We start from the raw sequence: 25,974 nt of genomic DNA, 5'->3' as shown, positions 1-25,974 counted from the left end.
GGAGTGCCTTATAAGCCCCTCGTATATGGTATACTGTGTACCTAGGGCATAGGTACCTCAGAGGCCTACCAGGGGCTGCAGCATATATTATGCCACCCCTGGGAAGCCCTCCAAAATGACACCACAGGTCTGCTACTGCAGCCTGGGTAAGGGTGTGCTTGCACCCCTTACTGTGGTATAGGCTACCTATATCACTACCTTATACAGACACATATAAACCTATAAGCCACTCCTATGGCAGGCCTTGACAATCCTGAAGGCAGAGTGCTTGGTTTTATGTGAGAGGGTGCCCAAGCATGAGCTGAGCCCCTCAGCAGCTTTCGGAAATACTTCCTTAGGGCTGTTCTGTGATACAGCCATACCATATACTCTTAAGTGCATTATAACCTTGTGGTAAATGCAAACTTTGGAATGGCTGCATCAAAACATGTCGTGTTTCGTGTCAAACGCTTTGAAATACTATCCCCCCGCCAGTCCTGGCGGCGGGGGTAGCATTCCACCCTTCTAGAGGGAGAGACATGTTCACACTGGCTAAACACTGTAAGACTTTCCTGAGCCCTGGCATCACAAAATGGATGCCTCTGCCACAGACACGGGTCTGGCCTCCTGCTGCTGACCGAAACTCTGGCAGGGGGGGCCTGGACAATAGGTTTCCTGTCGAAGGGAGGTGTGACCACCTTCCCAGACAGGCTGATGTGTATTGGGGCTGGGCGGGAGCACTCTCTGGTGCAATTCTGAAGCTCCCGCCGGACGCCGAAGTCTCTGCATCCCCAGAGGTGGATTTCCAGACTTCCCCGAGGCTACCCTGAGTCCATAGCAAAGCTGATGCCCGTGGCTATCGTGGGTGACGTGGAACCGTGACTCCTGGACACGTGAACTTTTGCAGCAACACTATCTTCCTGGTTAACCTCGAAGTTGTGCTTTGGGCTCCGAGTAGCCCTAGCTTTGAGCACCTCCTGCACCGAAGATTGTTGGCCTCCACTCCACGAGTGACCCGTGGGCCAGCTTCAAGTGCGACCGCTCGAGGTTCCTTCGCGATCACTAGCCCGTTGGCTAGCAGGTCCCCACAAAGGCAACTCCTCTTCTGCTTGGGCTTTCCTGGATGTATCCAGATGTGCCCTTACTTACCCTTATTGGGTGAGTCCATCAGACGTTGCTGGTCTGCACCGCAGTCCTTTCTCTGCATTCCTGTGACTTGCCGTTGCCAAGGCTTTTTGGGTTCTTTCTGGTCGCCGACACCGCAGCACTCGACAGACTTCGTGGGACAGCTCGAATCCGGCTCGTGGACTACGTCGACGCCTCCTGGACCTCGTGGCTGAAGAGTCAAGACACCCATCAACTCACCTGAAGCACCCGACATATGTGGACATTGGTCCATCCTGCCCTAGGTCACTGGCAAGTGACCCAGACTCTGTCCCCTCTGCTTTCAGGTTCCTTACATCCTAGATCCAGGCTTGGATCTCTCCGGACGCTTCTCCTCTTCACGGCAGGAGCAGTTCTTTGCAGTCTTCCATTGGAATCGACGACGTGACCCGACACCAAAAGACACCTATGCACCCGGCTTCCCTGAGTGAGGTAACTCGAGTGCTCCAGTGCTCTCGTGGGTGCTAGCCCTAGAACTGCCTAAGTCCAAAAGGGTTTGATCCTGACTCAATTAGAAGTGTCCCTAATCTTTAAAATTCCAACTGCGACATTCCCCATAGAAGATAATAGGAACCCGCGGTTGTGTTTTCACACTGTATACGGCTCCCGTGGGTCCCCTGTGTCACTACCTTGGGTGGTTCCTTGGGGTCCCAGCGATTCTAGAGGCAATATGCCTAGTGCCTATTACAGTCGTGGTTCTTATACCACTTTTTTATTATATGGTTTGGTACGCCCCTAGGGCCCAAACGTGTATTTGTGCTTTTACTGATGCTTAAACACTTGTAACTAAAGTACTTCGAACTCCAGTCTCATAAAGAGACTAGAGGGGTGATTGTTAACCTAAATACATATATTTTAAATATATACCTGGTGTGGTTGTCTTTTCATTTGATCATTCAAGAGATTATAGACTGGTAAAACAAGCTGCTTTACATTCCTTCAAGACTTATCCTGAAGGCTGCTCTCCATAGCTACCACTAGGATAGCTTTCACATAAGGTTGTCTTTAACCTATCACCATAAGGGGTTGTTTGGACTGATACAAGGTGCCCACTAGAACTAGTAGACAGCATATATCAGGCCACCTTCTCACATTGGTGGGCAGCGTGTGGGATTCCAGCTTGCTATTGTTTTACCAGATAATCTCAACTGAATTGATTAACTGAAAACCACTAAAGGTACCTGAGGTACATATAATATCAAGTTTAGCTACAGTAAGTTCTACTGAACTTAGAGTTGTGTGTTAACCCCTTCCATGCGGGGCGGATTCCCCCGCGGTGCTGACCGTTACCTGCGCGGGCGTGGTCATGACGGAACGGTTCCGTCATGAGCACAGCTCAACCGACGCTCATGACGGAACCGTTCCGTCATGAGCGTCGAAGGGGTTAAGGGATAGCACACCCTTTCTACAACTCAAGAGAGTTTAGTAGGCCACACTAGTGTAGGTAGTGCAGTACACAACACCACATTAGTAATGTCTAACCAGCCAGGAACCACTGAGTACCTACCTGGAACCAGTGAGCTCCTTCCCTATAAAAAATGAGGTTCTCTCCTTTGCTCAGCATAGGGCCTTATGTTCCATTAGGAAGCTGAAGACAGGCAAAAGCCCATCCACCCAGCATCTCAAAGATACTGAAACTGGATGATATCACAAGTCCTAGTGGGCCTGTGGATGGAGACAGTGTGGGTGGGGCAGCACCTGAGGGTGGGTCCAGGGATGGAAACTCCCCTGACCCTAAATCTAATGCTGACCAGACTGGTGACAATGACCAGACTCTGGTGGACACAGACCATCAGGATGAGGATGAGCATGATGACAATAATGCCACTGCCTTCATTCGTCCTGGTAGGCCTGAACACAGGGCTCGAAGGGATAGATCTCAGTCAAGGGGATCTATTCAGTCTAACTCCTCAATAGGAACCTCTGTTTCTTCTCACAGAGGGAGGGAAACCTCCCAGGAGAGGAGAGAGAGACTGTTGAAGTATGAGCAAGACAAGTTCAACCTCAGAAAGCAGCAGATGTCCTTAGATAGGGAAGCCCTGGAGCGCTACAGAGCTAGTAAAAAGGAGGGACTAGAGTCCCTTGGTGGCAGCAATTTCCCTAGAGACAGGATGAGGTCTTATGACCATAGAAACCTAGGTAAGATTGTCCCTCCTTACCAGAGTGGGGATGACATCCACAAATGGATAACTGCCTTGGAGAGGGCCTGTAAAGTACAGAAGGTCCCTCAAGGTCAGTGGGCAACAATCTTATGGCTCTCCTTTGCAGACAAAGGTAGAGACAAGCTCCTCACTCTAAGAGAAGAGGATGCTGATGATTACAAAGTCTTGAAAAGTGCTCTGATAGATGGGTTTGGCCTAACCACTGAACAATACAGGTTAAAGTTCAGAGATACCCAAAAGGCACAAAATCAGGACTGGGTTAACTTTGTTGACTGTGCTACTAAGGCCCTGGAAGGTTGGATATATGTCAGCAAAGTGCATGACTTCAAGGGATTGTACAATTTGATTATGAGGGAGCAGATCCTTAGAAATTGTCAAAACCAGCTTTTACACCAGTACCTGGTGGACTCTGATCGGACCTCTCCCCGAGAATTGGGAAAGAACGCAGACAAATGGGTCAGAACCAGAGTAAGGCCTAAGAATCAGGGGGGTGACCAGAAGAAAGATTCTACCAAGCCCCAAGAGAAAGGTGGAGACAAATCTAAAGATAAGTCCTCTACAGGGCCCCAAAAGTCCTCTTCTGGGGGTGGGTCCCAAACTCCTTCCTCTCCTGAAAAGAAACCATATTGCCATGTCTGTAAAAAGCCTGGGCCCTGGAAAACTGATCCCAGTTGCCCCAGGATTGGCAATAAAGAAAATGTTCCTCCAACAAATACTACCATTCCTCCTGGAACTACTAGTAGTAATCCCCCAGGTGGTAGGATTGCACCCAAAAGGTTAGGTGCTTTTGCAAGTGGAACAGAGGTAGGCCCCAATTTAGGAAGGGCCTCCTCACCTGACTCCTCTGACTCTGATGGTGGCATGGGATTTGCCACTTTTACCATAGGTCCCAATGCATTGGGCAGGTACAGATAGGAGCCACTGATTAATGGTCAGACAACTGTGGCCTTCAGGGACACAGGGGCGAATGTTACCATGGTGACAGGGAAACTAGTGCCCCCTCAGCAGCTTTTACCTGAGTTTAAATACCAGGTGCCCAACATTGATGGTGTCAGAACAGATCACCCCATGGCCATAGTCAATCTCAGCTGGGGAGGAGTCACAGGCCCAAAAAGAGTGGCAGTGTCCCCAAACTTGCCTGTAGATTGCCTGATGGGCAATGCTCTGGAAATTTCAGCCTGGGCTGAAGTTGAACACCAAACACATCTAAGAATGCTGGGCATCCCTGAAAGAGGTAGTGGGGCTGTGATGGCCACAGCACAAACCCAGAATATGTTTGGAGTGATGGAGCCTAAAATAATGGCCCACTCTCCTCCACCAGAGAGCACAAGGGTTGAAGAAAAGTCTTCTTCCCACCAGACAATAGGTAAGGGTCAGCCTCCTAAGGGAGCTGATCCTACCCCTTGTGAAGGAACTGCCCCAGAGATAGTCAGGCCTGGCCTGGCAACACCCCTGATGGTAGTGGAACCTTCCAAGGTGGTACCCAGTCTGGAGCAGGTAACCTGCCCCTCTCTACCCTGCCTCAGTCAGCCCAGGGCTGCAGAGGTCAGGAAGGTCAGTGGACCTCACAGGGCCTCCTGTCCAGAGGAACCCCTCCCCCCCCATCAGCAGATTTGGTGAACCCAGTCTAGTAGCCCTAGGCAGGTGAGAATTCCTCAACACACTGAGGAATCCCCATTACCATTGTGTAGGGACCTCCCCCAGCAAGTCTCTGTTGGGCAAGGGCAAACATGGGACCCAAAGGTTCCAAACCTGCCCAGCCCATCCAGTGTTCCAACCAAAGGGACCCAACCCCCAGCTGTAGGCAGCCAGAGGTTGACTCTTAGAGCAAAGTACAACTCAGTCATGGAAAGCATCCATGGTGACAAGTGATCTGAGGAAGCTGAGGCCAACTTTATTAGGGCCTCACTTCTCTACTCAGCCACCTCACCAGCCTTCTACTTTCCCAAAGCACACCACAGGTAGTAATTCCCCATGGTGGAGATCCTCTAATACCTTTAGGGTGAGGAACAGCTTAGTGGACCATAGGACAGGGGGCAACCATGCTAGTGCAGGTGCTTCCTTATATGGCTACTTAGTCAATAAAGGCTCAACTGGCCAAGGTTAGCCTTATCTCCTTTCGTTTGGGGGGAGGATGGTTATGTAGGAAGGTGGAATCTGACTATATGGTTGCCCCCACTTTTTTCCTAGTGTTTTGCTGGTTTATGACTTAGTTGGACTGGGATCCTGCTATTCAGGGCCCCAGTCTATCTGCTGTCTCTGTAAAATGGTTTGCATGTACATTAGGTACATATCTAACTGGATTCTGGAGTGCCTTATAAGCCCCTAGTATATGGTATACTATGTACCTAGGGCATAGGTACCTCAGAGGCCTACCAGGGGCTGCAGCATATATTATGCCACCCCTAGGAAGCACTCTAAAATGACACCACAGGTCTGCTACTATAGCCTGGGTAAGGGTGTGTTTGCACCCCTTACTGTGGTATAGGCTACCTATATCACTACCTTATACAGACACATATAAACCTATAAGCCACTTCTATGGCAGGCCTTGACAATCCTGAATGCAGAGTGCTTGGTTTTATGTGAGAGGGTGCCCAAGCATGAGCTGAGCCCCTCAGCAGCTTTCGTAAATACTTCCTATTGGCTGTTCTGTGATACAGCCATACCATATACTCTTAAGTGCATTATAACTCGCGGTAAATGCTAACGTTGGAATGGCTGCATCAAAACATGTTGTGTTTGGTGTCAAACGCTTGGCGGCGGGGGTAGCATTCCACCCTTCTAGAGGAAGAGACATGTTCACACTGGATAAACCCGGTAGGACTTTCCTGAGCCCTGGCATCACAAAATGCATGCCTCTGCGACAGACACGGGCCTGGCCTCCTGCTGCTGACCAAAACTCTGGCAGGGGAGGCCTGGGCAATAGGTTTCTTGTCGAAGGGAGGTGTGACCACCTCCCCAGATGTGTATTGGGGCTGGGCGGGAACACTCTCTGGTGCTTTGAAGTCCTGCACTGGGGGCACACTTGGTGTTCCTGTGCATACTCCAGTTCAAACCGGTTGCACGGGCACTCAGCCCCTGCTCTGGTACGAAACTGAACAAAGGGGAAGGGGTGTAACCACCCCCACCCCAGGCCCACCCATAGGTTGGCCTTAGAGTTAGTCGATCCCCTAAACTTACTATAAGTATAGGAATCCAGTCCCTAGGATTTTAGATTACCCTGGATGAACCTCTGTAACATATATCCTGGACCTTCGACTTTCTACTTGAACTAGAAGACTGAAGAAATCTCCCTTGGGGTCAAGGAGTGACTCCCCTGCTTGGCAGGCACCAAAGAAGCAACTGACCGGTCTGCAATTCTGAAGCTCCTGATGGACGCCGAAGTCTCTGCATCCCCAGAGGTGGATTTCAAGACTTCCCCGAGGCTACCCTGAGTCCACAGCAAAGCTGAGGCCCGTGGCTATCGTGGGTGACGTGGAACCGTGACCCCTGGACACCGTGAACTTTTGCAGCAACACTATCTTCCTGGTCATCCTCGAAGTTGTGCTTTGGGCTCCAAGTAGCCCCAGCCTTGAGCACCTCCTGCATCGAAGATTGTTGGCCTCCACTCCACGAGTGACCCGTGGGCCAGCTTCAAGTGCGACCGCTCAAGGCTCCTTCGCGATCACTAGCCCGTTGGCTAGCAGGTCCCCATGAAGGCAACTCCTCTTCTGTTTGGGCTTTCCTGGTTGCTCAAGATGTGCCCTTACTTACCCTCGCTGGGTGAGTTCATCAGACCTTGCTGGTCTGCACCGCAGTCCTTTCTCTGCATTCCTGTGTCTTGCCATTGCCAAGGCTTGTTGGGTCCTTTCTGGTCGCAGACACCGCAGCACTCGACAGACTTCGTGGGACAGCTCGAATCCGGCTCATGGACTTTGTCGATGCCTCCTGGACCTCGTGGCTGAAGAGTCAAGACACCCATCAACTCACTTGAAGCACCCGACATCTGTGGGCATTGGTCCATCCTGCCCTAGGTCACTGGCAAGTGACCCAGACTCTGTCCCCTCTGCTTTCAGGTTCCTTACATCCTAGATCCAGGCTTGGATCTCTCCGGACACTTCTCCTCTTCACGGCAGCAGCAGTTCTTTGCAGGCTTCCATTGGAATCGACGACGCGACCCAACACCAAAAGACACCTATGCACCCGGCTTCCATAGGTGAGGTAACTCGAGTACTCCAGTGCTCTCGTGGGTGCTAGCCCTAGAACTGCCTAAGTCCAAAAGGGTTTAGTCCTGACTCGATTAGAAGTGTCCCTCATCTTTAAAATTCCAACCGCGACATTCCCCATAAAAGATAATAGGAACCCGCGGTTGTGTTTTCACACTGCATACGGCTCCCGTGGGTCCCCTGTGTCACTACCTTGGGGTCCCAGCGATTCTAGAGGCGATAGGCCTAGTGCCTATTACAGTCGTGGTTCTTATACCACTTTTTTGGTATATGGTTTGGTACGCCCCTAGGGCCCAAACGTGTATTTGTGCTTTTACTGAGGCTTAAACACTTGTAACTAAAGTACTTCGAACTCCAGTCTCATAAAGAGACTAGAGGGGTGTGTGTTAAACTAAATACATTTCTTTTAAATATATACCTGGTGTGGTTGTCTTTTCATTTGATCATTCAAGAGATTATAGACTGGTAAAACAAGCTGCTTTACATTCCTTCAAGACTTAGCCTGAAGGCTGCTCTCCATAGCTACCACTAGGATAGCTTTCACATAAGGTTGTCTTTAACCATTCACCATAAGGGGTTGTTTGGACTGATACAAGGTGCCCACTAGAACTAGTGGACAGCATATATCAGGCCACCTTCTCACAGAGGGCGCCTGCAAAGGTTGCACGTATCTTATTTGGAGTTGAGGTGTGTGGGACGGTGCTAACAGGAAGGGGAACCACCCTGAACCCCCAAAAATCTAGACCAAGGTCACGCTGAATTGGTGCAGACCTGTGCACACGTCAAAGTAACAAAGCAGAGTAAGTACTCCATCTTTCAAAGTTTCATAATGCTACGATCACTGTACAGTCGAAAGAAAATAAAGACAAAGTGAAAAATCTTGAGTGTTGTGTTCTTCTTTTTCTGCCGATAAATTGCCCAGCCAACACGTGTTTTGTCTGGGGATGTACACCAAGACTTCTTCAGGACTATGAGGCAATGCCAAGAGGGTATCTTGATTCTCTAAGCCAGATGTAGTTCCGTCCTGGCTTATCGAAGGGAATGGGTGTAATCCGCCAGTATCAAGGGTCCTGGATATGGGACTCCGTAGTGGAGCCAAGTGTGTGCTTCACTCAAGACCAGTTATACTTCCGTCCCGGCTGTGTGTGCGAGCTGAGAGATCAAGGAGTGGAGAGAGGTCCAGAGTAGGGACCCTCTGTTATAACCACTGGGGGCAATTCTGACCAAGCGAGTACACTCTCTGAATCGACGACCGCAACGAATGGGACCGTTGTAGTCGCTGATTCAGACATAGATTGACTTGTTTCCACAACTAGTCATGCAGTACAAAGCGGGACCACAGAAAACAATCCCCCTAGCCTAAAATTGGTACCTATGGACCTAAAAGGAGGCCTCTCATAATGACCAAAGCAATATTGAAGTTTTAATTGATAATTCTATCCATCGAAGCCCGGGGCCACCTGCCAAAGGCGAAGCCCAGCCAGACAGCAAAGTGGCTAACGAACATACTGCACCTGGTAACAATAAGCAGGGATCTCATTCAACAATCACAAATACTTACCATTCACATCCTTTAACTAACACTGATCACTACTCTAACGTCCTTAACGCTGCCTGTGGTATACTAAGTGCATTACTGAGGGCGAACTTAGGTCTAGCCTCATGAACATACTTTTGTGGCAGGTTTATCTACTAAATTGTCTAACTCCGACTGGCATAAATTCATTTATGATTTCGATATTCTATGCTTTCAAGAAACCTAGGCAGATGATATTCGACATGTTAACGGGTTCAAAACATTTTTTACCCCGGCTGTATCCTCCAGTCACTGGAGGAATGAGGGTGGCCTATGTACTATCATATGTCACAGGTTGAATGCAATAAGGGTAGCCCGTGTACAATCTAAAACCTATTATTAGGTTTTAAAAAAACAGATTGACAAATCCCATTGCACTGTTCTCTCAAATTTTTAAAGTAACATTTCTGCCGTGCAAACGAGGGAAGTCTTAAGGCAGCTACAGGAGGATCTGGACGCTATTTATGGGAACACAACCAAAGACCTTTGCATAATCTGTGGAGGGGACTTCAACATGAGCCTTTGTACTCATGCGGCAGGAGGATATTGCGGTTTATTACCTGATGATGAGATAGATATCTCTCATTTTTCGCGTTCCACCCTTGGGGAAATGTTAAACATGATTAAATATACCATGGACCTGGGCATCGTCAACGATCTTTGCTCACCACCCATACCATTTAGTGGTACATTTAACGGTGGTAGGGCGTGCTCAACTATAGATTTTCTTTTAATATCAAATAGATATGCTGATAGAACATTTAATTTTAAAACCCATTCCGTCGCCTTCAGTGACCACTTCCCAATTAGCGTTACCGTAGATCTGCCGACCAAAGCGTTATCCATTAGACACATGGCCACTGAGCCTTCACAGGATTTTGTTATTAATAGATCGAACGGATACAGCATTAGATGGGCGGGAGTAGATACCTTACAATTAACTAAGTCACTTTAAATTAAGTGTAAAACAGACTTCTCGGTTTGCCTTGACGAGATGGCCACAGATATCAGTATTTTGAACTCCTTCTGCAAAATCTCACAAGCCATTCAAAATAATTTAATAACAGAATCCAAAAGATCCTCTAATAGTACGGCAAGCTGGTTTGATTCCCAGTGTAGCAAATCGCATGCAGCTCTGAAATCTGCTCTACACAAGCCGAGGAGAGATCAGGAAGCAATAAAAAGGGCCAGGATGGCGTATAAAACGTCCCTCAAAGAAAGAAAAGAGGCCATTAGATCTGAACTGTGGCAGGGTCTTAAGCAAGTATCTGCCTTAAAGGACATGAAAGGTTTTTGGAAGGCTGTGAATGCCCCGTTCTAGGCCCCTAAAACCTCACCAAGCTTTGAAAACACAGTCGGGGAGGATCCATGGGTGACCCACTTTTCCAGCCTACTGTAACAACAGGTCCCGTAAGCTACCTCCCAATCTGCATAGATTTTAATGTGGACGAGGTGATGGCCATCAACGCAAGCATAAGGGGAAAAGCTCCGGGACCAGACAGTATCCCAGTAGATCTATATAAATCCTGCTCTTTGCTCTGGGGCCCACTCCTGTTAAATGGTAGCGGCAGTTTCAGTCGATAACCTTTCAAGTATTTGCCCGGCAGTAATCGCCTCTCATACCACTCGATAATTTACCAATGAAAGAGGCAGGCGCCGGAGACTGGAAGGCAGGAAACAAAGTTTTATTCCGTCGGAGCAGAACACATCAGATCAGACAGCAAGGTATCGTCACGAGGTGCTCTAACTGCATCTCTGAGACCTGGTCTCTTATACACTGGTTTATTGCTTTATTACACATAGTACATTCTTGAGGTTCCCTTGATGTATGGGAGAATATCCCCTGAAGCCCCGGTTCAGATCCGATCCCACACATAGATACAGTAGAAGTTCCCACCCCACCCACAGTAGGAGATGGCTATTGCGCAGCAGGGTATTCCGCCAATTCCCGGGGGTGTGTGTGACCGGTCGGGTCTCAGGGGGTAGGGGCTTTGATCTACTGTAATCCCTTTGATGTGGGGTGTTTCCCTTACAGTAGGGGCAATAAACTGCATCCGCAGGGCTAGGTGATGGCCTGGGACCAGTTCGGACAATGGGGCGCAGAGGAAAGGGGTTATCAAAGGAGAGGCATGACCATGTATGGGTCGTCGGTCGGAAGGGGTTCCGTAGCAGGGTCGCGCAGAAGGAGAGGGTTTATGGCCTGTATGAGAGAGCGGGGGTGGCCGGCGCGCGGGGGGGATGCTTGCAGCGCCAGGGGAAGGTGCTGGCGATCGAGAGTGAGCGGGGAGAGAGTGGGGTGCCTAAAATAGCGGCCGTGCATTCGCTGTGCGTGGCGCTGGGGAGAGGCAAGATGGCGCAGATAATGTTCAGTTTGCAAGCTAAATTTCCACAGTCCTCCCTTTTAACATATCTCGCCAGCTTGTCTAGTTCGGATTTATCCCCATAATACTACAGACTTCCACCTCATAAAGAGCTTTCATCCGCTCTGTTTCAAAGTTCAAAGTCTTAGGGCAGATACAGTTCATTAAAAGCGAACATAAAGGTGGCAGACACTGAATCCCCAAGCAACATCCACATAGTATCACAACCGGTATTAGGATAAATGAAAACAGCCTCCATCCCCAACTTTTAATAGCGTCCCAAAACCAACTCCCCAGCGACCATTCTTCTTGCTCTTGATGGACTTCTGTGGACAGTCTGTGGAGGTGTTCAATTGCTTTGTAGACTGAGGGTGAGTTATCTGGTACGTAGGTACAACAGCTGGACCCAATGATGCGGCATGCTCCTCCACGATCAGCCAGAACCACATCTAGAACAAGGCGGTTCTGAAGAGCCACCAGGCGGACGGCCTGAAGCTCAGCGGTGTTGTTGGCGAGGGCGCCAGCTGTAATGTTCATTGCTGTTTCGACTGCCTGGGTTAATAGGCGGATGGCACGGCTGTTCGCCATTGGACCCCAGAGTGGAACAAGACCTTTTACTGCGTCCATGAACTGCGCTCCGGCGGAGTCGGCTTGTACAATGTCTTTGGCACGTTTCTGTCGGTGATGGTTTGCTGGAGCCACATATGTCGGGGGAAGGACAAAGGCGATGTAGCAGGTGCCTCCCCAACCTTTCGAGAGCCAGGTGTAGGCCTTAGTACCACAGACGAAGTACATATTCGGGGAGGCAACAAAGGAGGGTGGGTCAACTGAGTCCAATGTTCGGGTGATGAGGCAGGAGCTGTGGCCCACCAGCTGTGCCCCCAGGCCTTCGAGGCATACAGATCCAGTGATGTTGATGACGGACAGGGCCACTGTTAGGGTGGCGGCCGTCCGTTTTCGGAGGTAAGAGAAGGTGGGTCTGGCTGGATTGTTGAACACTTGCATTTCAACTCGTTCTTTGGCAGGGATGTCCATGTGAAAGGAAGTGTTCGATCTCAGAGGGCAGAAGAGGGCGGAAGTTCTACCAGTTTTGTTCAGCCAGAACCCATGGTAGAAGTGTGACATGGTTCTGCCGGAAGTGGCATTGTCCTTGTAGCTCTCCTGCAGAAGGATCAGCCAGGCGAGGCAGGAACCATGGACAGAAAAAGGTGAAGGGATGAAAGGGATTGAGTGCCCAGTGGCATGTGGTAGCAATCCACAGATCCAGCAGTTAGTGGCGTTGGTGGCAAGATTGTGTTGGTGGAGCAACTGCACAAAAGAGTTATTCCAAAACTCCTTACGCCTTTCTCGGAGTTGGGGTGAAAGTGAGATCAGATGGTGCTCCCTCGTGGTGGTAGGTTGAACGGTGGTCAGCAATGTCTTATGAGCGGGTGTGTTCTCCTCCATGATCCAGAAGGTGACCATGAGGAGAAGGCAAAAGAGAAGGGTCATAAAAAGTGCTATAGTCTTAAAGCTGTGCATTCGGTCAGTCTTTGGGTTTTTGTAGGGGATCTTCGGACGTCCGGTTGCTTCCATCACCTTCATGTCGGGCGCTTCCATCACCTTCGAGAGACTCGGTAGCGGGCAGAACCACAGACTTTGTTTAGTTTCTCTCCTGGTGGCCTTTGAGGTGACTAGGCTACCGCTCTGAGATTTCCACTTAGCCTGTGGTCTGCTTAGCCGAAGTTCTCTCCTTTCGTCGCAAGTTATACCCTTCTTTGGATGGCACAGTGGGATCGGGATATTCAATCAATTCAAGTGTCTCTGTATCCGGGCAGCGGCTCAGGGATGGTCGGTCTTTGTCCAGAAGTTCCTCTTGGGCGGTGATGTTGTCCGTGGTTGTCAGGGTCGGTGATACCTTCTTGCAGTGGTGTGCATGCAGCCAATTGCGTTTCCCCTCCACTCGAAGAGCTGTTCGGGTGGTGATCAGGACTTGCAGGGGGCCCGTCCACCGGGGCTCCAGACTCTTGGTGCGCTGGAAGTTACGCACTAAGACGAAGTCACCGGGTTGGATGTCGTGCCCGGGGCCCCTGGAAACATCGGAAATGGCGTGCAGCACCTGCTGATGGATGATAGACAACGTTTTACTTAGATTGTACAGATAATTAGACATGAGGACGTCCGGGACGTCGTGGATGGATGTCGGTTTTGGTGCAGTCCAAAGGTTCATGGACCGCCCGAAGACGACCTCGTAGGGGGTTAAGTGGTGTTTGGTGGGGGTGGAACGCATTGATAGCAATGCTAGTGGGAGAGCGTCTGGCCATCTTAGCCCTGTGGTGGCGACTATTTTTGCTATCTTAAGTTTCAATGTGGCGTTGTGTCGCTCAACCAGGCCTGCAGATTGGGGATGGAAGACCGCATGGAACTTCTGTTTTACACCCAACCCTTTTAAGATGAGTTGGATAACTTCGGCTACGAAGTGGGGGCCGTTGTCGCTCCACAAAATTCGACAAAGGCCGTATCGGGGGAAGAATTCCTTCAGTAGTACTTTTGCGGTAGTCATAGCGGTGTTGTCATGGGTTGGGTAGGCTTCCACCCACTTGTTGAAGGCACACACAACGACAAGTACATACTTCAAACCTTGGCACCTTTCTAGCTGGACATAGTCCATTTGTAGGACTTCAAAGGGGTGATTGGGGACCCCAAACCCTCCCCGGGGTACAGCAGTTCCTTTCCCAGGGTTGTGTTGGAGGCATACTAGGCATTGTTGGACTAGACGTTTGGCTGAGTCTGGTATTTTGTCGTTGTGCCAGACTTTGGAGATGAGTTCGATCATGGGGGCAGACCCTATGTGTGCGGGGGAGTGTGCCATGGTCAGCATGGGGATCAAGTATGAATCTGGTAGCAACCATTTGTTCAAGTCTTTGGTTCGCCAGCAACCGTCATCGTCCTTCAATCCCACCCGGGCCCATTCAGTTAATTCGTGTGGTGTGCTGGCTAGTTGGATATCCCTAATTGTTTCCCTAGCATCCTTCCATTTCTCAGTTTGTGACCTGGTCACGTACATACGGGTCGTGGACCTATTCTCGGCTGTGGTTCGGGCAGTAATGTCAGCCAGTGCATTTCCCTGTCCTATAATGTCTGTCACCTTCTTGTGTGCCTGGCATTTGATCACAGCTAACCGTGTGGGGAGGAGGACTGCTTCGGTCAGGGCAGAGACTAGATCTCCATACAGGATGGGTGTGCCATGAGAAGTCAAGAATCCCCTCTCTTTCCATAAGAGCCCAAAGTGGTGAACTACCCCGAAGGCGTACTGACTGTCTGTGTAAATGTTTGCGGTTGTCCCTGCTGCCAGGATGCAGGCTCGTGTAAGAGCAATTAGTTCCGCCGCCTGTGCGGATCGCTGTGTGATGCGGGCTGTCTCAACAATTGTTCGGGCTGTGGTGACTGCATAGGCAGCTGAGGTGGTGCCATCGGGGAGCTTGATGCATGAGCCATCCACCCACAGTTCTCCGTCAGGGCCTGGGAAGGCAGTATCCCGGAGGTCAACCCTACTCTTGGTTTGTTCGTCGGTGAGGGTCACGCAATCATGTATAGGGGATGCATTGGGGTCAGCGTTAGGGAGAGGCAGTAGTGTAGCTGGATTCAGAGTGGTGCATCGTTTCAATGTGATGTGGGGTGCAAGCAGAGTCAGTTCATAACCAGTCAGTCGTGCGCTAGTCAGGTGTTGAGTCTTGGTTTGGTTCAGGAGGGTGTCAACAGCATGGGGTACCAATACCGTGAGGGGGTTCGAGAGCACGATCCCCTCACTTTGCCGGATAGAGACAGCAGCGGCGGCTACTGCTCGAAGGCAGGCGGGCAAAGCTCTGGCTACGGGGTCAAGAGTGGCAGAGAAGTAGGCACAAGGGCGTTGCTTAGGGCCTATGGACTGGGTTAGGACAGACAACGCACATCCCTCCCTTTCGTGGGTGTAGAGGGAGAAAGGTTTAGTGTAGTCTGGGGTTCCTAGGACTGGGGCCGAGCAGAGGGCGTTTCGTAATTCTTTGAAGGAGGATTGACATTCAGGTGTCCAGGGGAGGGGGAAGGGGACATCTTTAGCCAGCAGGGAAAGCAGAGGCTTTATGGTAAGACTGAAGTTTGGCAACCACTGTCGACAAAAGGAGGTGAGGCCCACTAGGGACCGTACTTGCTTCTGAGTTTTGGGAACAGGGGTTTCTAGGATGGTTTGAATTCGGTCAGGGGTAAGTTTCCTCCCGTCTTTGGATAGTAGGTGGCCTAGATACGTTACTTGGGGCTGGCAGAATTGCAATTTCTTTCTGGAGACCTTGTGACCGTTCTCCGCAAGGAAGCGGAGGAGGTGAATGGTGGCTGTGACGGCAAGAGGAGTGGTGTCGGCCGCCAAAAGAATGTCATCGACGTACTGTATCAGCACCACTCCATCGGGTAGTTGGACTGCATCCAGTTGCCTCTTGAGGGCTTGGCTGTAAATACTGGGACTCTCAGTGTAGCCTTGGGGTGCCCTGCAGAATCTGTACGAACGGGCTTTTAAAGTGAAGCCGAACAGGTAGCGGCTGTCTGGGTGGATGGGGATGGAAAAGAATGCGTTCTTGAGGTCAATAACAGTAAAGATGGTGGCAGTGGATGGAATCAGGGTGAGGATGGTGGTGATGTCTGAGACTACGGGGTACTGGGGTATGACTACTTTGTTAACCTCTCGCAAGTCAACAATGAAACGGTAGGCTTTCTCATCCCCCTCGCCTTGCTTCTTTACAATGGGTAGGATAGGGCTGTTGCAAACATTACTAACTACTTCTTCTACCACGTTTTTAGCAGCTTACACAGCAACCCCACACATTTTCCTACTCCCTGCTGACGAGAGGCAACTACCTCGAAACACGTGTCCAGGGATGGCACACGCCACGCATACTTGCATTCACACTCGAGCATAGGTGTATCCGCCGACGCTGACCTTCAGGGACCATTTTCATTGGGGGAACACGCCTGGTAGGTGTAGCAGTGTGCGACCAATCTGGTTTAACTTTATATTCAGGCTCCCTTGAGCCGGTGGAGTCGACGGACTCATGGTTACGCACCTGCGCGCTACGAGAGGTACTAGACCTGATAACGTTTTTAGCAGCTTACACAGCAACCCCACACATTTTCCTACTCCCTGCTGACGAGAGGCAACTACCTCGAAACACGTGTCCAGGGATGGCACACGCCACGCATACTTGCATTCACACTCGAGCATAGGTGTATCCGCCGACGCTGACCTTCAGGGACCATTTTCATTGGGGGAACACGCCTGGTAGGTGTAGCAGTGTGTGACCAATCTGGTTTAACTTTATATTCAGGCTCCCTTGAGCCGGTGGAGTCGACGGACTCATGGTTACGCACCTGCGCGCTACGAGAGGTACTAGACCTGATAACGTTTTTAGCAGCTTACACAGCAACCCCACACATTTTCCTACTCCCTGCTGACGAGAGGCAACTACCTCGAAACACGTGTCCAGGGATGGCACACGCCACGCATACTTGCATTCACACTCGAGCATAGGTGTATCCGCCGACGCTGACCTTCAGGGACCATTTTCATTGGGGGAACACGCCTGGTAGGTGTAGCAGTGTGCGACCAATCTGGTTTAACTTTATATTCAGGCTCCCTTGAGCCGGTGGAGTCGACGGACTCATGGTTACGCACCTGCGCGCTACGAGAGGTACTAGACCTGATAACGTTTTTAGCAGCTTACACAGCAACCCCACACATTTTCCTACTCCCTGCTGACGAGAGGCAACTACCTCGAAACACGTGTCCAGGGATGGCACACGCCACGCATACTTGCATTCACACTCGAGCATAGGTGTATCCGCCGACGCTGACCTTCAGGGACCATTTTCATTGGGGGAACACGCCTGGTAGGTGTAGCAGTGTGCGACCAATCTGGTTTAATCAAAGGAGAGGCATGACCATGTATGGGTCGTCGGTCGGAAGGGGTTCCGTAGCAGGGTCGCGCAGAAGGAGAGGGTTTATGGCCTGTATGAGAGAGCGGGGGTGGCCGGCGCGCGGGGGGGATGCTTGCAGCGCCAGGGGAAGGTGCTGGCGATCGAGAGTGAGCGGGGAGAGAGTGGGGTGCCTAAAATGGCGGCCGTGCATTCGCTGTGCGTGGCGCTGGGGAGAGGCAAGATGGCGCAGATAATGTTCAGTTTGCAAGCTAAATTTCCACACTCCTAACTTTGGTCTTAAGGGCCTGCTGTACACAAGGGTTCATTACAACTTGGACGGAGTCCATTCTTGTCTCTATTTTTAAGAAAGGCGACTGCAACGACCCGGCCTGTTATAGACCCATATCATTGCTGGACTCGCCGTGGCCGGGCGCGCTATTTTAAATAGACTGCAGTCGTGGGAGGAGGACACAGCTGTCATCTCAGAACTTCAGTGCAGATTCCATCAAGGTCAAGGTACTGTGGAACAGAGTCTGAACCTGAGCCTCATACTGGGAAAATATACTCAGGCAAAAAAAGGGAACCTTTTTATATGTTTCGTTGACCTTTGCTCATCGTTTGACTGTGTCAATCACCAGAAGCTGTGGCACATCCTAGAGGACATGGGGGTGGAAACACAACTAATTACTTTTTTAAAACAATCTTACCTAGACGCCCGGGCCAGGGTCTGCTATGGTAGAAATGGTGAACTTAGTCACAGCTTCCCTGTCAGGAAGGGGGTAAGGCAGAGGTGTGTTTTAGCCCACCTCCTCTTAACCTTTTACATAATTAGTCTGGGCAACACTTTATTGAGGGAATGCCAAGACCTACCTAGCTTACGCAAAAGGACAATTGGTGCACTGTTATACATCGACGATGCGGTCTTGTTAGCCCGCATCGGCTTGCAGAAAATTGTGTTGAGCTTTGCATCTTATATGTCAAGCCTAGACCTTAATGTTAATATTACCAAAACTTTTGTCAAGAAATGTAGCAAGCCCAGTGTTAAGTGCCGTGACATTTTTATAAATAACAAAAAACTTGAATTTGTTAATCACTTCTCATACGTGGGAATTGTCTTTGATAGAAGGGGCTCATGGGCAAAACCATCAATTGTAAAAAATTGCTTTTCGCCAAAGCCATAGGCGCTTTGATCAACTTTGCCAGGAAGTTAGGAAAGCGTCCTATTAACGATCTGTTGACAATATACAAAGCTAAATGCACTTCAGTTGATCTGTACGGAGCTGGTATTTGGGGTTATGCAAACGTAGAGTATCTTCAGCAAGTCGAGAATTGGTTTCTAAGATATCTTCTAGCTGTCCCAAATAGTACGGGCACATATATTTGCCACGGCGAACTGGAACGGTCATACCTGTCCGACCTAATTAAAATTCAGCCGATTCTATCATGGCATAAGGTCTGGATAGGCGTTACCACTGGTCTCAACCGGGACGTGATAAAAGACTGTCTGAACTTGCAACGGGTACAATGTAGTCCTTGGCTCGCTTATGTGAAAAAATGTATGCATGACTTTGATCGTTCTGATTACTTTGCTAGCCCAGATAGCCTGTCTCTTATTAAGAGGAAAGATTTAAGGGTTTTATGTATCAACCACTTGGAGACAATGAGATTGTTCTCTAAAATTATGAAAACATCAGTCAGAGCCAATCAATTGCTCTCGACTCAAACGGGGATACAACCATATCTACGATCCACACCAAGAAATTATGACCGGATGTTATTGACGCGCCTACGCCGAGGCAATTTCCATAATCTGGTTACATTCCCTCAGGTAAATGATTGGTCACGCTCTCTTTGCCCATGCCCCTGCGATGAAACATCTACACAGTCAACAATCCACACTATATTATAAGTTTTATACCTGAATCAGGAAAAGATGGATCCTTTCTAACCTGAAAATGCAGGGGCTGAGACAATGTCGATCTGCTTTCCTTAGGCTACAATTCCTAGATGATTACATTTTTACTGACCACATTGTAAAATATTTGAAAGGGGTGGTCAGAACAAGGAAAACTATGCAAGCTCCCTCCTTTGATTAATCAATCAGGTTTTTATCTATGTCATGGCTGTGCACTGAAACTAGCTTACAGTCTTTCTTTTTGTTATTTTTAATAGATGCTATTTTTAATATATACTTGTAATTTTTAACAGACATAATTTTTACTAAATATTTGTCAAGTTTTAATTACATGAATTGATATATTCTCGCTTATTGCAATGTCTTGTGCTTTTATGATTTGACATTTTAAATTGAATAAAGCGTATCTTGACTTGAGTGAAGCACACACGTGGCTCCACTACGGGGTCCCATATCCAGGACCCTTGATACTGGCGGATTACACCCATTCCCTTCGATAAGCCGGGACGGAACTACAAGTGGCTTAGAGAATCAAGATACCCTGTTGGCATTGCCTCATAGCCCTGAAGAAGTTCTGGGGTACTTCCCCAGACGAAACTCGTGTTGGCTGGGCAATCGATCGACAGTAAAAGAAGAGCACAACACTCAAGATTGTTCACTTTGTCTTTATTTTCTTTCGACTGTACAGGGATTGTGGCATTATGAAACTTTGAAAGATGGAGTACTTACTCTGCTTTGTTACTTTGACTTGTGCACAGGCCTGCTGCTATTCAGGTTTGAATGTTTGTAGTCTTCATCAAAAAATTGATCTCCATTATGGAAAAAGCCTTTCATTAGTCATGCAGGGGTCCTTAAAAAAGCATCGTATAGTATGCTGACCGATTTCATAATACTTACATTAGTGCTCCTGCTACAATATTCCTGATTTCTGTATGTTGTTTCATTTCTTTTGCACTAAATTTAGCTTAAACTAAAGGCTTTAATAATAACAGTGTGTTTTTTGTGTGTGTGCACATTTGTTGCAGAAAGTTGCCAGAACTCACAACAAGTAATCAGATCTGTTATGCTATTTCAGAACTACAAGGTTTCAAAACATCCACGGTTTAATTATCAACAATTCGGCTCACATGTAAGCATTGATTGAGATTTAGCTCTCTGTTGACTCTTCAAACCTCACCTACAGCATACTCCACTTGAACTGGGACAGGAGTGCAGTTATGGGATATATAATCCAGCATGCGTCCTCATGCTTGTGAGAGGTTGTCTATCAAGCTCCAAATCTCGTTAGCCACTTCTCTTCTGACCATCTCAACCTATCAGCACTTAACAAAGATATTCGTTCATACTCAGAGCACTAAATCTATCTTTGTGTCGACAAATAAATACATGGTTGAATGACCTCGCCGAGGTATCTTGGCATCAAATAAGAGTGCATAAGCGAATCACAATAGAAACAAACAGAAATCTAGGTACTTTTATTGAATGACCAATTGTCAATCCCCTTCATAATATAAGGTGATAGAAATATCCCTCAATTGCTGAAGCATGCATTTCAAGTTTGCGCAGCAGTGATTGAAAAGGCTTTACTGCCCAATCTCGATCAACAAAAGTGTGGACTAATATTAGATTGGAAAAACATGATTGAAGAGCTCGTATGGGAGAATAACAATGAACGTGGTCAGACAAAAAGCCAAGACCTGAACTGTACTTTATTTTGTGATAGATGTGTCAAGATTTAATAGAATGCGATTAGCCACAGGAAGACAGTGCAAAGATCTGAAATAGCTAGAAATATGGTACTGATGTTTTTGGGCAAGATGGCCGCTGACTGAGTACAGCGCGAAGTCGCGGCTCTCTCTCCCTCCTCTGAGGCACCCTGACTATGTGATCCTAGGGGAAGCGGGATGTTCAAGGCCCCCTACTCGATTGTGGCCTCTATTTGGTGATTTTGCTCAACACGTTGGTTGCTGCAGGCTATCACGGCGATAGATACAATTAAATCGGACTTACTTGTGCAGTGGCCGTTACTGTGGCAGAGTAGCGGTAAGCCTAGAACCAGCCGGATCATGGCGCCGAGGGGGCCCAAGCAACCCAAGGAAGATGTAACCCACAAGGAGCAACCGGACGCCGATGTGGGCAAAGATTCTCTGCAACGCGGAGCACAGGTACGGAGAGCTCCGAAGAAACCAGATGACCCGCGAGGTTTTGCTGGAAGCGCTGGAACCGCTGTAGCGATAGCGGGAGGCGGGAAAGATGCCAGTGCCCGCAAATCAATTCCAGCAGTGAAGCCGGGGCCCGATGGGGGTAAGACCAAATCAACTAAGGATCTCAGGCAGCCTTCTGTACACGAATCTTTCAAGGCAAAGGCATTGGAAACTGACGGGACACAACTCGGGGCCAGTCTTGAGGAAAGAAACGAAGCGTCACCGGCTCCACCATACGCTGAATCCGTTGTTGCTAAGCAATCGGATACTATGTTGCAGGCACTCCCCCCGAGTCAGGAAAAATCGAACGCGAGTTCATTGCGTGTTGAGATGCTGAGACTGCAGAGTAAGTCTGGTGAGCATGCTGGCGTGGAAAGAACCCTGGCTGATAGTATGGCCTGCAAAAAAGGTGACTCCTTGTATGTTAAAAATATTGTTCAGAATGATGCAGGAGTTTTGACAGAGCCTTTGGTGATCCTTGAGAAATCAAGTCTTAAAGGTGTAACTGTTCAGGCTCAGGTTCAACGTCAGGCTCACACTCAGGCTCAGCTATTACTATCTAGTCGAGGAATCCCTGGAACCCCAGACGGTGAATGCTTCTTTTCTCTAAATGACGATTCAGACTCTTTTATGTCTAGCGAAGGAAGTTTGAATAGTAGCTCTGATCTAGACTCCGCAGTGAGTTCCTCGGTTCAGAAGGCACCTGCTACTCATAGGGCTTTATATAAGAAAAAGTCAAAATCTAAACTAAAACACTCACCTAGTCCGCCTGAAGTAGGGAAGAGCAGGAAGCTCTGTTGGGACTATTCAGCTACGTCTCATCTATATCAGGAGGGCGTGGCGCCTAAGCCCCAGACAGATCAGGATGACATTGGTAATCAGCCACAGGCCATGTCATTGGATCTTCTGTATACCACTCTGAAGCAGATGCGGAGCGAGGCGAGGCTTGAGAGTCGGAGAGCAAAACAGTCGGCAAAAAAAATCCAGAGCTCTATGCGAAAAATGAATAAACTATACGAGGAGATGGCGGACAGGGTTGCTCATGTGGAGGAGAGAACGAGTCAGCTGGAAGACGATGTGAGCAGGTGGTACTCATTTAAGGAGGCACAGGAGAAACTGTCTGAGGATCTCCAATGGAAACTCGAGGACTTCGAGAATCGCCAGAGGCGCAACAACATAAGACTTTTGGGTGTGGCTGAAGGGGTCGAAGGGCAGGATACAAGAGCGTTTGTAATTAAATTGTTCAAGGGCGCATTCCCTGAGATGGAGACTTGGGACTGGGAGGTTGAGGTTCAAAGAGCGCATCGCTTCCCATTTTATCAAAAAAAAATCCCTTAGTTCATCACAGGCAGCAAGACCCCGGGCAATTTTGGTTTATGTTGGTAATTTTCTCCTTAGGCAAGAGGTTATGGAGAAGGCTAAACCAGACGCTAGACGCACGTTTGATGGAGTTACTTTCTTTGCCCGTCCTGATTTCTGCCATGTCACGGTGGAAAGAAGATGGAGGCTGAGGCAGCTGATTGGTCCCTTTCAGAGCCTTGGGCATGAGGCCTACCTGATGTATCCTGCGGGGCTCAAGGTTATTTTCAAGGGGCAGGTTAAGTTTTTTATCTCAGAGATCAAGGCCCAGCAATATTTAGCAGAAATGAAAGAGCAGAAGGGGGGTAAGGGTTTACTCCTTTCCCTAGTTCTTAGGAGGTATAAAAGAATCCTAGGCCATATGGCTAAGATGTATGGAATATAGGGGGTCTACGAGTGAGGGGGGGGTGCGGCTGCTGCATTCTTAGCTGCCACACATGGGTCAGGATCGACCCATTTGCCTGTAAGTCGGGAGGGTACTGGGGGGGAATTTCCGGGTGGGGGAGGGGTTTGGGAGGGGCCGGGCACGGGAATGGCGATTTGTATCGTGTTGCACAGCACTAGGTTTGAGAAGTTTTATTCGGAAAGGGGAGGTGAAGCCACAATCTGGGCAGGTAATGAGGAACGCAAATGGATTATGCAATTATGGTTTGTTTTCGTGGAAGGGTCACATATATGATGTATTTTAATGAGTATAAGGATTGCCTCAATTAACGTTTGTGGGCTGAATGACCAGCTGAAAAGACAACGTGTTGCAGCTACCCTCAGATTAATGCTGCTGGATTTTGTATGTCTCCAGGAGACGCATGTAGAAGCCGCAAGGGGTTACTTAATTGAACAGCTTGGGTTTTTCCTGTTGGCTTTCTCGAGACAGGGGGTTAGAACTAGAGGGGTGGCTATTTTGTCCAAAAGAAAGGATGTTAAGGTCATTAGGAAGAAGGAGGACCAATGGGGGAGATGGGCCTTGATAGAATGTTTAATTAATAACCAAATAGTTACCATTGGATCAGTCTATGGTTCTACCGAAGATGACCCGGGTGTCGTTCAATACCTAGATTCAGAATTGGCTCTATGGCCAGAACCAGTTATTTTGGCGGGGGATTTTAACATAAATGGGATTGGCGGGTTGGGTATTGAGGAGGGACAGCAATATCGTGGGCGGAAGAAAAAGGTATCTAGAGCAATCATCAATATGGTGCGCCATAACTCCTTAGCTGATGCATGGGGGCGTTTGAATCCACTGGATGATGGTATAACCTATTATTCCGCTCCTCATATGGTTTGTGTTAGGTTGGATTATTTTTTTATATCAAACTCCTTCATTTTTGACAGTAAGATAGAAAAGTTCCCTCGACTGGTTTCGGATCATAACCCATTGGTTTTAACAGTAAAATTACAAGGAAGTGAAAGGCGCACGCGGACTTGGACATTTGAGAGGAGGTTACTTAAAGATGAGGATTATGTTAAACATATGAATAATTGGATAAAAACCTTTTGGGAAATAAACCGTGGTAGTACTTCCTCAGGGATGATCTGGGATGCTTTTAAGGCCGGGGTTCGTGGAGAGACGTTAAGTTATAGTCTACATAAGCAAAAACTTGAACAGGCCAGAGTTAATAAATTGGTGAGAGCACTTGCAGAGGCGGAACAGGAGCTGGCCCTTCTGGTTCAGGCTGGTGTTTCTCCGGCCTCGGTACTCCTTAATATAGCATGTATTAAAGCAGATCTTAATGAGGGGCTTGCCATAAAGGTAGCCGCGACTTTTTTGACCAAAAAAGAACAATGTTATGAGTTGAGTGAGCGGGTTGGACATACACTTGCAATTCGTACTAGGCAGAGAACCGCGGCAGGAAAGATCAACGAGATTTTTGACGGTAAAGGAGGTAAAGTTACAGATCCCGAGGAAATTAAAGAGGTTTTTAGGCAATTTTATGCTAGATTAGTTAGGAGCTCCCTCAGATATCCAGCGGTATCTCTCGGATCTATCTCCTCCTCAGCTTTCTGATCAAGATAGGGAGGCACTTGATGCACCTCTTAAGATTGAGGAAATTCTAGTAGCTCTTAATAGTCTCCCCTCTGGTAAGGCTGCGGGGCCTGATTTAATCCCTATTGAGTTTTACAAAATGTTTCAAAAAACATTAATCCCTGATCTGGTCGATACTATTTTGCAGGCTCAGTCTGGATACTCTGTCCCAGAATCGTAGGCAGGGGCAGACATTGTTGTGATTTTAAAAAAGGGCAAGTCTTCTTTGGAACCAGGATCATATAGGCCTATCACCCTCATGAACTCGGATGCCAAAATCTTCTCCAAGGTAATGGCTCTTAGACTGTCCAAGATAATAGCGCAGTTGGTTAGCCCTACACAGCATGGGTTTATACCAGGGAGAGGAACGGCGCAACATGTTCGAAAAGTAATTACTTTATTTGACGCTACGGAAGTCTCAGGAGATCCCATGGCGGTTATGTTTTTAGACGCAGAAAAGACATTTGACCGGGTCTCCTGGGACTACCTTTGGGCTGCATTAACATGGTGTGGTATTGGAGTAGGTTTCATTAAGTCGATACAGGCACTTTATCGGTCACCCACAGCCCAGCTTAGAATTAATGGAGGGCATACATTGCCTCTCCAGATTAATCGAGGCACCCGACAGGGGTGTTCATGCTCGCCCCTGCTTTTTGCGGTTTATATCGATCCGTTGATCCGTAGGCTTGAATTAAATGATCAAATTGTCCCGATTCACATCCAGGGTCAACTCTGTAAAACTTTGATCTATGCAGACGATGTGGCGATAGTGTCTCCCTCCCCTACCAGGGCAATGTTGGAAGTAGAATTGGAGGCGGAGGTATTTGGACGGATTTCTGGATACGCTTTAAATGGACCTAAGACACAGATCATAAAGAATTTACAGGCGACCTGCAATGATGTGCGGGTAGTGAAATCAGCGGTCTATTTAGGTATCAATATTTCGGCAGATTTAGGAAAGATCGTGGAGCAAAACATCGAGCCTATAATGGTGAAATGCAAGAAAGATCTCGATAGGATTCACAATCTCCATCTTTCTTTAGTGGGTCGCTCTAATGTGATTAAAATGCTTATTCTGCCCAAATTCCGGTATTTATTTAGG

At 48.5% G+C, this 25,974-nt stretch overlaps 1 protein-coding gene across 3 annotated transcripts in view; it reads right to left on the bottom strand.

Annotated features, from left to right (window-relative positions):
- LOC146813611 (verrucotoxin subunit beta-like) overlaps window positions 1-25,974 on the bottom strand; it is a 162,291-nt gene that overhangs the window by 43,589 nt on the left and 92,728 nt on the right. The window contains exon 4 of one of the 3 annotated variants that reach the window (XM_085610094.1): window positions 13,459-13,550. The exons of the other annotated variants lie outside the window; for them this stretch is intronic. Coding sequence (XP_085466220.1) covers window positions 13,489-13,550 — 62 coding nt within the window. The 3' untranslated portion in view covers window positions 13,459-13,488. Of the gene's footprint in view, window positions 1-13,458; window positions 13,551-25,974 lie in introns of those variants that run through there. 3 annotated transcript variants of the gene reach the window in all.

This window comes from Triturus cristatus, chromosome 6 (genome assembly GCF_964204655.1).
Source record: "Triturus cristatus chromosome 6, aTriCri1.1, whole genome shotgun sequence".
Lineage (NCBI taxonomy): Eukaryota > Metazoa > Chordata > Amphibia > Caudata > Salamandridae > Triturus > Triturus cristatus.
Note: the sequence above shows the minus strand (reverse complement) of the source record. Positions and strands in the feature narration are given on the sequence as shown.